The sequence below is a fragment of the Amphibalanus amphitrite genome, unplaced genomic scaffold (assembly GCF_019059575.1).
Source record: "Amphibalanus amphitrite isolate SeventyFive unplaced genomic scaffold, NRLGWU_Aamphi_draft 000077F_arrow, whole genome shotgun sequence".
Lineage (NCBI taxonomy): Eukaryota > Metazoa > Arthropoda > Thecostraca > Balanomorpha > Balanidae > Amphibalanus > Amphibalanus amphitrite.
The window spans coordinates 1,082,798-1,100,196 of NW_024881573.1; the positions used below are offsets into that span (position 1 = coordinate 1,082,798).

General features: G+C 47.8%; 2 protein-coding genes across 2 annotated transcripts in view; one reads left to right on the plus strand and one right to left on the minus strand.

Annotated features, from left to right (window-relative positions):
- LOC122379422 (intraflagellar transport protein 74 homolog) overlaps positions 1 to 17,399 on the minus strand; it is a 439,917-nt gene that overhangs the window by 378,569 nt on the left and 43,949 nt on the right. The gene's annotated exons all lie outside the window — the stretch shown is intronic.
- On the plus strand, positions 5,222 to 15,747 carry LOC122379425. Its single transcript, XM_043361641.1, has 4 exons — positions 5,222 to 5,409; positions 10,288 to 10,459; positions 12,445 to 12,592; positions 13,952 to 15,747. Exons 1-4 carry the CDS (start codon positions 5,371 to 5,373, stop codon positions 14,112 to 14,114), a joined length of 522 nt encoding a protein of 173 aa, XP_043217576.1. The 5' UTR covers positions 5,222 to 5,370; the 3' UTR covers positions 14,115 to 15,747.

Here is a 17,399-nt window from a genome sequence, read left to right on the forward strand (position 1 = left end):
AACCGCCGCTGACCGACTGATGGTCACTCTCTGACCGGCCGTGATCCAATACAGTCCGTCTGATGAAGAAGTGCTTGTGAGTGAGACGGCGGCAACATAACAGTGGCGACGAGAGGGGAAGAACTCAGAGAGGAAGAGCTCGGTAAAGTATGCCTGCTCACGGCAAACTGGAACCGTTTGATGCGCAATCTGAGATACTCACTGATTATTTGGAAAGATTTGAGTTTTACTGTGTCGCTAATGAGGTCCGGTCAGAGAGTAAGAAGAAAGCCATATTTTTGTCTTCTGTTGGTCAGTCCACATTTGAGAAAGTCAAGGCTCTGATTAGTCCTCAAACGTTGGACGCGGTTTCTTTTGAACAGATCAAGAATGTTTTGAAGGTTCATTTTAGTCCAGCAAAGATTGAGATCTCAGAGCGATACATATTTTTTCAAAGGAAACAAAACAGTGAAGAATCTGTTGCCGAATATATAGCTTCTCTCAGGAAGCTCGCGGTTCACTGCAGTTTTGGATTATATCTTGATACTGCGCTACGTGATCAATTCGTGTGTGGACTGAATGATGCCAGGTGTCAGAAGGAGTTGCTGTGCGTGTCGTCACTGTCGCTGCAGGATGCAGTTCAGCACGCCAGGTCATATGAAGCGGTCGCCAGGGAGTCCGCGGCGATTCACCCGACGCAACCGACTTCAACGGCAGATCCGACCCATCACCAGGTGGAGTTTGTATCTACTGGGTCTCTAGGCAGATCATGTTTTCGATGCGGTAGCTCAACCCATCTTGCGAATCGTTGTCGGTTCATGCGTAGGGGAGAGTGGGGCAAAGCGGCCACCCGGGGCAAAGCGGCCACCCATCGTTTCAGCCCTCCACATCTGGCGTCAGTTCCAATTTATGGTTTCTGATTATACTTCTCTTCGCGGCCGTTCGAATGAGCCAGACCGTGGTTTCACGCTCATCGCCATTGCTCTGTGAAACACGGAAAAGCATTTCTTGCCAGGTTACCAACTATGTTTACAGTTTTTAAATGTTATCTTATTCCATAACCATTTGGAATTTTTATAAGCGTTCTTGTCCATGCATTGTGTGCTTATCGTACATGACTCCTACCAATTTTAAAGGTAGACTGCCACCTTTTTTCCACAAAACGGTTTTCACTAGAGCTGAGCCACCTATGTCCCAGACTGAAGTCGGTTTTCCGAAATTCGAACCCGTTTGCGAGAAATCGGAGACCAAAGTTCAGTTTGATGCCATTTTTTTAGTCCAAGAAAACCGACATCTCTACTGTTTATCGATAACTTTGAAACATTAATTTTCTTATCTTTTGGTAAATATATGTCAAAACTTTGATTGTTTCGAGATCAGAGAAGAATTTTGGAGTGTCAAAATAAAAGTTAAACTTATATATTCAGTAGTTCATTTGTTCCAAAAAAGTGTGGGAAATGGGGTTTAACATGGGCCAGACCCATTCCAAATGAGCCATGATTTTTAAATGTTTTACGAACTTAAATGCAAAATAAATTAAACATGGCCAATTTCTTATGAAATCATATATATCAGTAAATCATAAAATACCTTACTTTTTCAAATAAAATGTAATAATCTTATGACCTTGAAGTCTAGTGATGTGTAAACATTGTCGCTAGACATTAACCGATTGATAATTGTATGATAATCGACATTTTTTTTCGCGATTCACGTGATGATACTTTGTCAGGTGAATTCTAAAATTTTGTTTTGTCCAGGGAATAAATCATAGGCCGATCTGAGAAAACTTTTTGAAGGTGGCAGTCTTCCTTTAATGCTTTTTACTCCACTTATAGCTGAGCTGGAATATTTTTGCCTCGGACGGTATGCGCGGGGCAAAGTGGCCGGGGCAAAGTGGCCAGCCCCCAATTGGCCATAACTTGTTTCCATCTGGATAAAAACATTATTTATATCGAAATGTGTCGTCAGGCATTCAGTTTGACCATTTTTCGGTTACAAGAGTTACCAAATAATGCAGTTAAATGTTTTTCTATGAAAATCCTTTATTTGTTTATCTACAGGTGGGAAGATAACTAAGTAAACATCCATCCACGCTTAAACATTGTCACCATCAAATACCCTAGTCGTATATGAGGCAACTATTCAGTTTCTCATATCGGGACTTGAGAAGTCGCCGGTGGCCGCTTTGCCTCAGGGATGGGGCAAAGTGGCCAATATGCTATAGGTTTAAAGTTTTGTCAATATCTCCCATATGTGAACGCCTTTGGAAATGAAACGCAGTTGGAATAAAAGGCAATTTAATAGGGATCACATTGGTATAGAAAGAATCTTTCCAAGTTTAGAAATCAAGCGTCGGTATCGTAAGAAGCGTTAGGGTGGCCGCTTTGCCCCACTCTCCCCTACTGTCTGCTTTGCGTGTGGATTGCGCGGTCATTTGGCAGCCGTCTGCAGGAACCCGGGAGCGGGCGCTGCGGCGGGTGAGGTGCTGCCGCCTGGTGGCCGACCCGCGAGTCGCGGTGACCCGACCGGCGCACACTGGTCGGAAACGCTCCAGCGAGAGGCCAGCGGCCTTTCCGCAAACGTTTTTTGCTTGTTATTCCACAACTAGTGAAGCAAACTTCATAAAACTTTGCATACCTTCTCTGTCATATGTAAGCTATCATTTGGATGTCAAGCACGAAATATATGACGTGAATCTGTTAAGTTATGACGTCATAATTGAGTATAATACAGGATCTAGCACCACTTTAAGTCAACAAGGGAAATTGGGAGCTGCTATTCGGGCACCGGGAATGGTTTCATGCACTCCTTGCAAGGTCCAGTGCTTGACTTTAGCATTTTTGACTTTGCGTGACGTCATTTATGACGTCACTAAGGCCATGTAAGTTTTTCGTCAATAACTCCTGATCAGATGGAGCTAGAGAGTCGGGAAAGCCACCATTGGACTCAGGAAGGCCTGCCGAATCGAATGATATGCAATATGACCTCCTTCAACCATTTTCGTGACCTGAGGGGCTCCGACCTGACCTTGACCCGAGGTTAACACCTTAACCCTCGCCGGCACAGGGCGGGTTGATGCAACCCCCCTAAGGTTTTTCGCGAATAACTCGCGTAAAAAGCGGCCGATCGCGACGAAACTTTCAGTACCCTCGCATTGATCAATTTTACACCTACCCTTCAAATTTCATGACCCTGACTCTAATGACCTTTGACCTGTGACCTCTTTTCCGTGAGCATGTTTGGCCGAAATCGCGATTCGGCGTATGTCAGCTCGCATTAGCCGCGCGTTTGCAAGCTTTTCGTGGTTTCAAACGTTCAAACATGTGATTTGATGTTGCTCCCATACATAAGGATGGGTGTCAAGGTCACCTGAAGGTCAGGTCAGGTCATTGACCTTTGGTGACCTCGGGTGACCTCGGTTCACTTTTTCGAGTTTTACATGTTTCTAGGCTAGTTTTTGGAGCTGAATTCAATTTAGCAACCATTTGAACATTTACGAAGCAGTTTTGGCGCCTTCGGAACATGTCACGAAGCTGTCAGAGGCGGTTGACACGTATTACGAATACCCGTCACAACCCCTACCGGTTGACCTGACCTGACCTGACCCGACCTGGTCTAAATGCTTAAAGACATCATCTCTGATCAAAACTAATACGATATTCGTGATCAGCACCCCGGAAAACCACATAGCAGCCACAATTTACGACTTTCTAACAGGTCCCGATTTTCCCGGTTTTCGGGTCATTGACCTGACCTGGAAGGTCACCCGATGACCTAGGACCTTAAAATTGAGTATCATCGGCTTTCTCTCGTGACGGGCAACACGCTCGTTTTTTCCGCGAGGCTCTAGCTCGATCAGGGGCCAAACGCGAGGGGGGGTCGTACCAACCTCCCCCCCCCCCCCTTGTGCCGTCGAAGGACGCAAAATGGCCTGTGCCGGCGAGGGTTAAGTTGACTTCACCCGAACACCAAGTATAGCATTCAACGCGCCTGAGCTAGACAAACACGATTATGCCAAAATCGCGGCAGTGCGACCATTTTTGGCAAAGTAATTAACCTAAAACCGAGCCCGTGCCTTGTGGCACTTACCTGACCTAAGAGGTCACTGGCTGACCTAAGACCTTAAAATCGGGTAGTACCTAATTTTTGCGTCTTATAACGGCACACAAGCTTGTTTTTTTTTCCGCGAGGCTCTAGCTCAATTAGAGGCGAAACGGCGAGGGAGTTGTACCAACCCTCCCCGGTCAATGTAGAAAACCAATCGGTCCGGCCAGGGTTAAATACCGGAATTGTGATCTAATGTAAAAAGACGGCCCAAGGTAACCCGACGTCAGTGACAGGTGTCCTATATTTGCAGCGTCTTATATTCACGAAGGTTTCAGTTTCCACTTTGTTCAGCCGAGTGATGGTTATCAATTGCAAGGCTCTCTAAATGCAAGCCTTAATTGCCACGCAATATGTGGAAGGCTTTTGATGTCAATGCATAAATAAATGCATACATAAAACGCGCTTTTCACAAAATTCATAAACTCAAGCGCATCTGTTTTAATGACCAGTCAACTACGCATGGATGCGTGCAGGCCACACAGGTCAGCGTAAGCCGGGCGCGGCGGCCGAGCCGAAACTGGGGCGGGGCGGGCGGTAGTTGGGTAGGAAGAGCGGCTCCTGCAAATTTTGCGCAAATATGCGCAGTTAGCTTTTATGTTGCCCTGGTGTAAATTTAAATCCTACTTCATCTCACAAAAAATCAGAGTGGAACTAGATGGGACTACCTGTTGTTTCCTTACCTAAACTTTGCAGTTATATTCCAGAATCACTGTAGGAGAGCCTTCATAAAAAAGCTATAGTACATCTTAGTTAGGGAAAAAGTATACCAAAAATTTTGCACTGACCAGTCGGCAACTTCATAACGAACATTTTGATGCATAATATGTGGGATTTCAATTTGATGTCTATCAGCAGTAAGACTCTGAATATCCGGCTCAAGAAACCTCTTGCTCCGCGTCAATTTCCGAGTTCTGGGATACCCCATCTTCGGGGGCTGATTACAGCTATTTTTGGTCACCCGGATTAGTTTTTTTGGCCTAAGTATAATAATTTGATCAATTTCAAATCGATCTATATAAAAAATAATCCGAAACTCCGGAATCGCCCGTGGCCTCTCGTGAGGGCGTTTCCGACCAGTGTGCGGCGGCCGCAGTGGCCCGGCCGGCGGTGCCGAGGGAGGGTCGCGGCCTGGACCATCCGGTCGGGAGGGGGCGCGGTCAGGCCTTTCCAGTCGACCGCTCGGAAGAGGACCAGTCACAGCGGACAACAGGCACCAGAAAGGAGGAAGATCCGGTGGACGAGAGGTCCATCAGACTGGAGAACTGGAAGAGGACTCTGGAGATGAGTATTCGGTGCTCCACACCCATCAACCCCGAGGCGGTAAGTTGATTACGACTCTGATAATCAACGGTAAGCCGCTAGAGATGGAGATAGATACGGGTGCAGAAATCACTACGATTCCAGAGCATGTATTCGAGAGAGTGTTTGGGTACGACTCAGAGCCACTGGTAGCCACAAAAAAAGAGACTGTCACAGTATGATGGCACGCCATTGACGTGTGTGGAGAGATGCGTGCTCATGTTCAGCACGATGACCAGCAGTTCACAGGTACAGGTCTCGCGGGTTTTAGCGGTAGGTCGCTCGGCGAGCGGGAGGGCAACCAGTTCCGCCTCTGTATCGGTGACCATTTGCTCCGCCCAGTTACTCGCGAGCGCGTACTACGGCACATAGTAAAGTGGGGAGTGAGGGGTTAGAGTGGCAGCCTGCGTAGAGGCTAAAAACGGTTTCTATCGTCTGGGCCGGCGACACGGCATGCGGTCAGGGGACGGGGAAAGGTCAGAGGTCACTCACATGTGCAGTACCGCGTCCCGTCCTCTCTGCGTGCTGACCAGCGCACGACCTCGGCCGTTGGCCAATTGGCATTGAACGGTCAAGGCCACCCGTAGCCAGCGGGCGGGGTGAGCCGGCAGCGGGCCGATTCATAGGTAGTCGTCCAAAGTTTCAGCCGAGGCCGGGAGACGACTGCAATGTTATTTCTTGGGAACAGTTCTGACATTTAACCCGCGCCCCGTTACCCGAGCATCGGTCCCATTGGGGGGGGGGGGGCATTTTGCCCCCCCCCCTAAGATCTCGAGATCACGCAAAACAACGACAAGCAGCAAACGGTGTTGGATGGCACCAACGAGGAAATACCTTTTGGCTCAATTTCATTGACCTCGGTCAAACCGATGACGTCACAGTTCCGGTCAAATGTCAAATTTTCACCGTTTACAGGCATTTCAAGAAATGTGTTGTAAAATCGAGTAAGATGCAAGTCATTCATTGATAAGGAATCGATGAATGACAATTTTCGATGGGGAATTGTTCGTCAAACACATATTTTGCTATTTGTGGTCACTGATACCAGGTCAAGTCACAGAGGTCAGGTCACTGAGGGTCACAATATGAAGATAACTATTGTGTGATGCATGTTTTCTGGTCCATTTTACATGACAAATGCGATTATGTGGGTCAGGCAACCCTTGGGGCCAATTTGGGTTATGTTCTGGTGAAGGTCAGGTCAAATTAGGTCAAATTTCTAATTTGATATTTTTGCATAAAATTGGTATCGATTCGATGCAGCTCGTCACGGGGAGTCTAATCATGGTGGTTTGTTTTGCGCTACGTGGTCTAGAATTGTTAAAAATTTAGTTAAAAAATTGACGTCATCAGTTTTGAACAGCTTTTTCGCTATAACTTGGCCAAAAAAGGAGGCATCGATCTACAATTTGTTATGTAGATATTCCGTTTTTTTTTACTCGAAAAAACTTTTATTTTTTATAAGAGACCAATTTTTAAATTTGGGGGGTCAAAAGCTCAAAAGTTTGGAAATCCCAGATTGCAGTTTTGTAGCGCCGTCTTTTCTTTACGCGACCAGATAGAGAGCTTTGAAATTTCTTGTTAACTGAAGATTTTGTGAGCGTTTCAAGATTTATTTTGCTCATTTTTTGCTCGAACATGACCTCAGTTTGACCTCAATAACTTTTGACCTAAGTTAACCTAAGACTTGAAGTTTTGTGTGAGTGTCAAATTGATGCCCGGGAAGCTATTGAAAATTTTGCGGGGCTGCGCGCCGCCGTTTTCTTGCTATTCAGGAAAATACACGGGGGGCTATATTGCCCACCCCCAACGGGGCGAGAGTTAACCGTGACCTGCTGAGACTGGAGGTTGTTTCACAACAAATTTTTGCTTTCTCTCGCACTATATTTCCAAAAACTTGCCGCAAAACTGACCAAGAAATATGTTGCTTGAATGAAATTGCAGTATTATTAAAAAGGAACCTAGGCGTAAAAGTTTAAGTAACATCACTGTATGCTGATTTTTTGTGTTTTTTTTTAGAAAAAAAAATCGACGTAAGCCACTAAAAAACAAAGCATAATATTTTTTAATGTTTATATAGGAATATGTCATAACTCGCACCCATATCGGCGTTTTCGCAAGCGATAATATTTGGGCGGGGATGGATCAGGCCCCACAGTTGATCGGCTTTTGATCAAACCAGAGCTTCTTGAAAAGAGGGAGCATGTTGCACATGACGAGAGGAAGCCGATGATACCCAATTTATAGATCATAGGTCATTCGTTGATCATAGGTCATACGTTGACCTTCCAAGTCAGTTTAATGACCCAATAGTCGGAAGGGTATAGACCTGCCTAGAAGTTGTTATCGTGAGCTTTTATGGAGCTTTCGGTATAAGAAAGAGAGAGAGAGAGAGAGAGAGAGAGAGAGAGAGAGAGAGAGAGAGAGAGAGAGAGAGAGAGAGAGAGAGAGAGAGTGAGAGAGAGAGTGAGAGAGAGTGAGAGAGAGTGAGAGAGAGTGAGAGAGAGTGAGAGAGAGTGAGAGAGAGTGAGAGAGAGTGAGAGAGAGTGAGAGAGAGTGAGAGAGAGTGAGAGAGAGTGAGAGAGAGTGAGAGAGAGTGAGAGAGAGTGAGAGAGAGTGAGAGAGAGTGAGAGAGAGTGAGAGAGTGAGAGAGAGTGAGAGAGAGTGAGAGAGAGTGAGAGAGAGTGAGAGAGAGTGAAAGAGAGTGAAAGAGAGCGAGAGAGAGTGAGAGAGAGTGAGAGAGAGTGAGAGAGAGTGAGAGAGAGTGAGAGAGACAGAGAGACAGAGAGACAGAGAGACAGAGAGACAGAGAGACAGAGAGACAGAGAGACAGAGAGACAGAGAGAAATTAGCCTTTTTAGAAAATGATCGGTACAGATATCAAGCGACAATGCACGGATTTAAAATGAACGTTAATCCTTCTCACAGCTAGCCTGTTCAACGTGTTTCCATTTCCTTCGCTAGTGACGTCGCCTTTAGGCCATGTGACCGGAAACCGGCAGCTAAACAGCAGATATTCTAGGGACGCGGAAACCTTGAAGATTGGCTGTGCCGCAATGTCATTCCTAGTGGTTTTGAACCTGGCTATAGATTGGCTCCATGCGCTCCGCAGATCGGCAAATTTGTAGTTAAGCAGCCCTGAAGGCACCGGCCAAGTTCCTTTGCTAGTCCCGGCCAAATAAGACACAAGGGACTAAACGTAATTTCACTTGTTGGGACATTTCTAATCTTAAGTCTAGAAACGGACGGTTAATGAGACCTGACACGCCGAATTCTAGTAGAATATAATGTAAATGGACTCTAGAAACTGGTCACAGATTAAAGGTCATTTTGGTCAGGGTCATGCAATTTTCAGGGTAGGTGTAAACTGTCAAGTGCAGATGGTCTGAACTTATCATGATTCCTGACCGCATAGGTATTTATTTACTTATGGTGAGAAAAAATAACTTACGGCACTGAAAGCTTCGCTGATATCCGCCACTACTTACGCGAGTTGTTCAGGAAGAACCAAGGAGAGGGGTTCATTTTATCACCCCTAATAAGAAGTAGGGTTTCCATTAAAAGTAAACGGTAATATCGATAAATAACATCTCCTGTATATTTCTCAAGTTATTATGATGAGTTCTTTCGTAATGTTAATAAATGCTTTTTAGGTAAACAATATTGTAATTTGACCATGGCACGACATTTCCATTCTATTTTATCCCGTTCGTTCTAGCCCCTCTCCCCTGCCCCCCCTCCCACACCACCACCACTATAGTTCGTTTTTTTTTTTCAAAAGGACGCTGGCTCCAAGTATGTTTTTCGAACAAGCACGTGTTTTAGCGAGCAAAACGAGCAAAAACTGAACCTGAGAAAATCGAACGTCGACTAATTTTAACATGTGATTTCTTCCCGATAATTTCCATATGGGCGTTTTGGAAGCAGATATGATAACAGCGGTGACGTCATGCTATCGAAAATGTATTTCAATTTAACTTATGACTATCATGGACGGAACCGCTCACTCGATTATAAGCTCGGCAACAGTGAAAAACTAAGTTTCACTCAAATTCGTTGACACTTGTCCCACTGCACGGGCATTTGGGTGCCTGCTGCCACCAGTGACGTCATCATATTATGTTCATTTTTAAGAAACAATTTCCAGCTACTTACCGTGCAAAATTTGAAATCGATTATTTTTTCGGTAAGAAATTCTTGGCCAGACACTGAAGCTGCCAAAACTCACGTGAGAGCTTCGATATTGAACTTTGAGCCAGCGTCCTTTTGAAAATAAACGAACTATACCACCAAATCGGCTGAGTTGGCTGAGGCGAGGCTGGCTGAGGCGAGCGCCTCCCCTCCCTTCATGGCAAACAGCGCCTGGCTGTCGTGACCTATGGCCTCACCGCCCGAAGGCTCGCCCGCTGTCCAAGGACGCCCTGTGCGGGCCGCAGTGGTAGCCTCTGCCGAGTCCCACCTCTATCCACCGCTCACCACGCGCTGGATTCATTCATGCCTCTGTGTTTCAGCGTCCTACCCGTTGGGTGGCACCACTGTAGTCATAGGCGACTGCAGGGAAGCCGCGGTCAGAATGCCCCAAACAGCGAATTTTGAGGTTTTCTTTTAATTTCTCCGAAACTAGCCGGCATACGATCAAACCTTTTTCCATGATCATGGAAGGGAGCTATACGAATAAATCGGTCACATCTTCAAGCCTACAAAGCTGAAGACGAAAAAGATATAGCCAAAAAGGCAAAACCTACGCTTAAAACCCGCGGGACCTGTACAGCTTTGGTGGTGAACGTGCGTAACAAGTACCCGCTACTAGGCCGTGATTGGTTGTTCCGTGTAAAGCTGGACTGGAATAGAATGTTTCACGGACGTGACGTTCACACAGTGTGCATGTCTGCTTCCCAGTTGCAGGAGAAATATGAAGATGTGTTCTCCGATCAGCTGGGGGAGATCAGAGGCATCGAAGCTGACATCGAGCTGGACGACAATGCCAGACCACGGTTCTTCCGGAGCCGGCCGGTACCGTTTCCACTGAGGGAGAAGGTGAACCAGGAGCTCGACAGGCAGCTGGAGGAAGGTGAGCTCTACCTGGTACAGGAGAGCGAGTGGGCCGCACCCTTGGTAATTGTCAAGAAGCCGGGAGGAAATGTGCGGATCTGTGCCGACTTTAAAGTCACAGTTAACAGATATGTCAAACAGCAGTCGTATCCGCTACCGACTAGACTATCGCGGGCTACAGGACCGATGGTATCACTGATATGTTCAGGAGTACCCGATGTGATGGCTCGGTGGACTGCGCAGATAGTGTGGTACTCGGCTAATTCGTCTGCCCGCAGCCAGCCGAGCTGCTGTATGACGTCAGAGATGTGGTCGCTGCGTCTACGGCCACTGACGACTCTGGCACAGAAATTGAGAATTTTCTGGACACGAGCCATCTGGGTCACACCGCACGACCCATACACGCTTATACAATACCGCACGATCGATATGACTAGGGCTTGAACAACTACCTTACGTGTGTTTGCTGGCATCACGTGGCGGGCATGACTGAGAGCGATTAAAATTCCTGTGCATTTTGATGCCATGGCGGTGATGTGAGCTTGATAGTTCAGATGGCGGTCGAGATAAAGTCCGAGGTTCTTCACCGTCCCTGCATCGACTACAGTTGAACCACAAAAGTTGACAGTGACGGGCGGGAGTCCACGCAACATAGCTGGTGTGCCCAACACCAGCATCTGTGTTTTGGCGGCGTTAACTTTCATGCCATTGTGGCAAAACCATCGGTAGGCGGCGTCGAGTGCGGCCTCAGTGCGTGAAATGATACAATCCAAATCCCGTTTCTTTCCAGTGACCAAAATTTGAGTGTCATCTGCAAACTGTACTATGGTGACTCCGTCGGGCATGTGCAGACTGAGATCGTTAGCAAAAAGCATGTACAAGGCACAACTGAGACTACCTCCCTGGAAAACACCAATGGTGTTTTCTCTCGGTCGGGAGGTGATACTGGAGCCGTCAGCGGCGCGGACTCTGACCTGTCGCACATGCCCAGCCAAATAGTTAGCGAACCAGTCGGTGTCGATACCGTATAGGCTAAGTTTTTGCAGGAGTTTTTGGTGAGACACGACATCAAAACATTTTGAAAGATCCAGTAAGACCAAAATTGAAATTTCACCGTTGTCCATGGACTGAAGAATGCGGTCAGTAATGACGTTGAGGGCCGTCTCTGTGGAGTACAGTCTCCTGTACCCGTGTTGTTCGGCTGCCAGCAGAGAATGCTCGGATAGGTAGTCGATCAGCTGGGTTTGAACTATGCGCTCAACTATTTTCATTATGCCTGGTAAAATGGAAATAGGGCGCGTGTCTGCTGGCGTGTTCCCTGCTTTGCCTTTCGGTATTGGTGTCACTATCGCGTGCTTCCATCCAGGTGGAATGAGATAGTCGGTAGATATACAACACCCGAAACGCAGGGCTGATAACACAGCCACGGGCCCGAACAGAGACGGGGAGACGTCGACTATGTATTAGAGGAGTCGCGATGTTAAACGGTACCGAGTTGAGCCCGTATATACCAGCGTTTCGCGCCAATGTGAAGCGTGTGATCATGTCGAGACGCCGAGTAGCTGTCTGAACCTGTTCCAGTCGCACGCTTGTTTGTGTTTGCCAGTGATATCTATGCCTACTCGTACTGTCTATATGTTCCCCGTTTTATCTGGTTTTACGTGTCTGGTGAAAAGCCACTTTTATTGTGGATCCTAGATGAATACACATCTGTATCTGTATCTGTATCTGACTACGGAGGAGATGTTTAGCTGCCTCTCGGGGGGAGAGTCGTACACAAAACTGGACTTAGCAAACGCATATAAACAGCTACGCGTCTCGGAAAAAAATCAGGAACTGCTTACGGTCAATACGCCACGAGGGCTGATGCGTCACCGGAGGCTGCCATTTGGCCTGAATATTGCTCCCAATATTTGGCAAAGAACGATGGATAGCATTTTGCAAGGTCTGAAGAGTGTCGCGTGCTATCTTGATGATATTTTGGTGACCGGATCCTCTCGCCAGGAGCACGTGGACAACCTCGAACAACTGCTCAGTCGCCTTCAGCAGTACGGTGTGCGGCTGCGCCGCGAGAAGTGCCGCTTCTTCCAGAGGTCTGTGGAGTTTTTGGGATACACTCACCACCGAGGGAGTGCGACCGAGCGAAAAGAAGGTGAGAGACATGCTGGCTATGCCGGCACCAAAGAACGCCAAGGAGCTGCTGACATTCCTGGTTATGGTCACATACAACGCAAAGTTCCTTCCTCATCTGTCCACCGTCCTCAGACCGCTGTACGATCTCGGCCCCCGCCGAAGTTAGTTGGTAGCACTGCTGCTCCACGGCGTACATTTCCTACCAGCCCATAGGGTTTACATGTTAAATGGCCTGTTTTCGGCGAGCGATATCTCGGTCACCCTTTGAAGGAATCTATGGTTCTTGGTCTCAAATGATAGATCGATGAATTTTCTTTCGACAATTCCTCTACCATTTTTCACGAAACCCAGCCGATCTTCTACGGCGTACAGGGTAAAGATTTCTCTGCACGCCAGCACCCGCGATCCGCCTCTCCGATTATCGACGCGCGGTCTGCGGTAGCGCAGTCGGTAGCGTATCGGGCTACGGATCCGAGGGTCGTGAGTTCGAATCCTGGGAGCGCCGCGTGATTTTGGCTAGAATTGAATGATGTAGATTCTTGAATGTTTGCATAATCAATTATTAATAGCTAATTGAATGTATCTGCCCACTAATCGGCCCCTAAAACCTGTTATTTAAGGAATTTCAGAAATGAATGTCACGTGCGCGTCACGACTGCCAACCATAAGCGCTACCATATTCTAGTTTGAACTAACTTTTTGCTAGTCCCGACCACATATAGTAGGTTTTCTAGTAGTTATACTAGAAATTCCTACCAAAGTTCGTCCTACCCTTCACTCAATATACCCTGGTACGATCTCACCAAGGGAGATACCGTGTGGAACTGGTCCCCAAAATGCCAGGAGGCATTCTCTGAGGTAAAGTCCATGCTCGCAGACGCTGGCTGCTTGACTCACTACGATCTAGGTAAGCGAGTCAAGGTGTATTGTGATGCCTCGGCGTACGGCCTGGGAGCGTGTATGGTGCACGTGGACGGGTCGGGGGAGCGTCCGATCGCGTTTGCGTCTCGTACACTGACAGAGGCCGAGAGAAAGTATGCGCAAATAGAGAGGGAGGCACTGGCCATAATCTTTGCCGTCAAGCGGTGGCATCAGTACTTGTGTGGCCGCTCCTTCACGCTAGTCACCGACCACAAGCCGCTGTGTCACATTTTCGGACCACACACACAAGTTCCGTCTGTGGCTGCAGCACGTCTTCAGCGGTGGGCACTCATTCTTGAGCATGTACCAGTACGATATAGAATATCTGCCGGGCAGTCGGAACGTAGCGCCCTCAGCCGACTGCCGGGGCCAGATACATGTGATCGAGCCGTGCATGTGTTGGAGGACGTTGAGGAGGGCTGTTGTGCCGTTGATGACGTCTTGCCTGTCACTGCAGCCCAGGTGGCGTCTGCCACCGCCAAGGATCCGGTGCTCAGCGTGGTGCTCGGCTGGGCTCGAACCGGCGCCTGGCCCGGGCACGCGAACGACAGCCGGTTGAAGCCGTACCTGCAGCGGAGAGAGCAGCTCACCGTAATCGACGGCTGCGTACAGCTCGGTGAGAAGGTAGTCATACCTGACAGATATAGAGCTCAGCTACTGAAGGAGCTTCATGAAGGCCATGTTGGCATTCATAAGATGAAGTCACTGGCTAGGGTGTTCCTCTGGTGGCCAGGGCTAGATGCAGATATTGAAAAAGTATGCCGTTCGTGTCCGTCCTGTGTCGAGAACGCGAACATGCCCAAACCAGAGAATGTACACCCGTGGAAATACCCAGTTCAGCCTTGGGACAGAGTCCACATTGATTTTGCCACTTTTGAAGGAAAAACCTACCTTTTGCTCGTTGATGCTTACTCAAAATGGCCAGAAGTGCGATACATGTCTAGCACAACGGCTACTAAGACCATCGAAGTGTTGACGGACATTTTTGCAACGCATGGTTTTCCGGTGACGTTGGTGTCAGATAATGGCCCGCCGTTTACCTCTGGAGAGTTTCAGAGCTACCTGGCAGCGCGAGATATTCATCACCGTCTGACACCGCCGTACCACCCAGCGCCAAACGGGCAGGCGGAGTCTCTGGTACGTACAGTCCACAGCAGAAGTAATATGGGGTTTCAGTCATTGGTATGTTCTGCTTCTGAAGCTTAGGAACGATTAGCCAGACTACAATGAAACTTTGAATGAAGCTTATATGTATCGTCACCCTTGCAGCTGCAATTTTAGCTATTGACATCTTCTTTTCGATCACTCCGCATTAAACAATCGCCAGTCAAAGCCAACCGTTGAGATTGGTAAAACCCTACATTACTTTAGCGGTGGGCTGTACCTTCAAAGCTTTCCTCAAGAGGTATGCAGGACCCAGAACCACAGCAGTAGCACAATTTCTGGCAAAATACAGAACGACTCCATGCGTCACAACAGCCCGGGCACCCGCCGAATTGCTTTTTGGGAGACTGCCTCGGACAAAGCTCTCGCTCCTCAAGCCCAGTGTTGCAGCGCGGATGCGACATGAGCCTGTCGACACTGTCTCACGATCATTTCTTGCAGGTCAACCTGTCTTGGTTCGAGATCTGCGGCCAGCAGCGACCGAGAAATGGCAGCGCGCTGTCGTCGTCGCCATTGGAGGCCCACTGACGTACAGCGTGCGGCTGCCGGACAGTCGCATACGTCTCGCCCACGTGGATCATCTGCTGGCCGACGGCTCTGCTTCTGTGACGGCTGAGCGTGGGCCCCTCGATGCGCGGGTGACGGTGCCGCCTCCGACGGAGCCGGGAAAGCTTCGCGGTCCAGCAGTGCCATGTGTGATGGACGCTAGGGGGCGTTTTCCGTATATCAGTGATTATAATAAGCGAGCAACATGCGAGGGCAATCGTGGCGCGCGTGCATCAGAGCCGGTAGAAGCGGCGCCGGCCTTGCGGCGCTCTGCTCGGCTGGCTAAAAAAAAACTTGTTAAAGGGCGAGGAGTGCTGTGAGCGCCGTCTATTTGCTGCATGTGCTGGTCGTGTGACCGCTCGTGTGACCGCTCGTGTGACCGCCCGATTCGTGCGGCTGGGCCGCCGCTCGGCGCAGCTGACCGACCGACTGCCTGGGGGCGGGGTCGAAGGTCGGGGAGCTGCGCGGTCGAGACGAACCGCCGCTGACCGACTGATGGTCACTCTCTGACCGGCCGTGATCCAATACAGTCCGTCTGATGAAGAAGTGCTTGTGAGTGAGACGGCGGCAACATAACAAAAACCAACCAGTACACAATACAGAACACGTGCCTATGAATGCGAATAAAAATGTGATATCATGTCGATTTCTCCTACATGTTAACTCTCGCCGGCACAGGCCATTTTGACTCTGGTTGGCAGAGTTTTTCACGTTTGCCCCAAGGTCACTCAATCATCAAAGCAATATTTCAGTTTTTCAGCATAGGAACTTTGAGAATGTTTATTTTTTTAGTTTTCTTGACTTATGTCCGGGGGGGCCAAAAGATAGTATCCCCCCCCCTTTGACCGTCTTGGGGGGAGGGGCATGGCCCCGTTGCCCCCCCCCCCTGGATCCGCCCTTGTTTGAACATTTGAGAAGTGCCTAAATTTGGTGCCAATGCAACATGTTACGAACTATGAAGCTGTCACTGGCGATTAACACCTTCTTTGGCTAGCTGGCGTACCACTTACCGGTTGACCTGACCAGACCTGACTCGACCTATGCCAAATGTTAAAAATGCCAAAAAAGGACTCAGGTTCAGCGCAAAATTTTGTGCTAGGTAGCATTGACGCTGGAGGTTTGTATCTTATATTTGTTTAACCCGCGCCCCGCTGGGGGGGGGGGCAGAATCTGCCCCCCCCCCTCCCGTTTTTCGCCAATAACTTCTAAACGCGTTACGCCAGCGACGTCAAACTTTCAGTACCTTATCATACATCAATTTGACACGTTCCCTGAAAATTTGAGCGAAATCCTTTGGAAATTTTTTTGAGAAATTGACGTTTTAGTGACGTCATGTTCGCCATTTTCGCCTAAAAAACGGCAAAATTTCAAACGCCGCTAACTTCTTCATTTTTAAAGGAATCAAGACGTAACAAAAAAGGTTATACGTGATTCTACTTTGTCTATCAAATGGCCATCTCGGTTTTTTGAAAATTTTGGATTTTGGCCAAAATTTTTCCAAAAAACTGACTTTTTTGGGAAAATATTTATAAATCCAAAATTTTGAGTTTATCGAAAAAACCGGAATATATGTCAAAGAAGTGGTCTATGTGCACCTACATACCAATTTTTAGAAGAATCGGTTCAAAAATGTGGGAGTTTTTCAAAATTTTATGACGTCACGACACACAAAAATTTTGAAAAATGATTTTTTTTGGAAGTTCTAGACCTCGCACGGAAATAAAAATAGCACCATTCGATTCGCCGTGAAAAACTGCATCGGATAGACACCTTTTTAGGCCTTAACAACCAACTTTAAATTTGACCTCACTTGACCTGACCTTGACCTGACCTCGACCTGAAATTCATCCAGAGGTGGTCCATATCACTTATTGAGTGTGCCTATTGAATTCCATGAGTAAAATGACCCATAAAACATGTGTCGCACATGCCCTTTTCTATATTTTGTTTTTGGTGACCTGACCTGACCTTGACCTTGACCTTTGAATGACATTGTGTGCAACGAATATTGTCTGGGTAGTCTACGTTTTGGGCAATCAGTCTCAGCCCATTCTTCGGCAACTACGGTGCAAGGCCGATACTGTAGAAACTTGCATTTTGTACCCTTGACCTGACCTTGACCTGACCTCTGACCTACTTAAGCAAAAAAATTTGGGCTCTGAAGATCCGCCTTGTTGAGAGCTTTCGATTGCCGT

Bases quoted from the DNA above. Each gene is read 5' to 3' on its own strand.
- LOC122379425 (XM_043361641.1), top strand. From the start codon at position 5,371: ATGAGTATTCGGTGCTCCACACCCATCAACCCCGAGGCG. The intron at 5,410-10,287 runs GTAAGTTGATTA...TCTGCTTCCCAG, and splicing joins CACCCATCAACCCCGAGGCG to TTGCAGGAGAAATATGAAGA. The intron at 12,593-13,951 runs GTGAGAGACATG...CTGTCACTGCAG, and splicing joins TGCGACCGAGCGAAAAGAAG to CCCAGGTGGCGTCTGCCACC.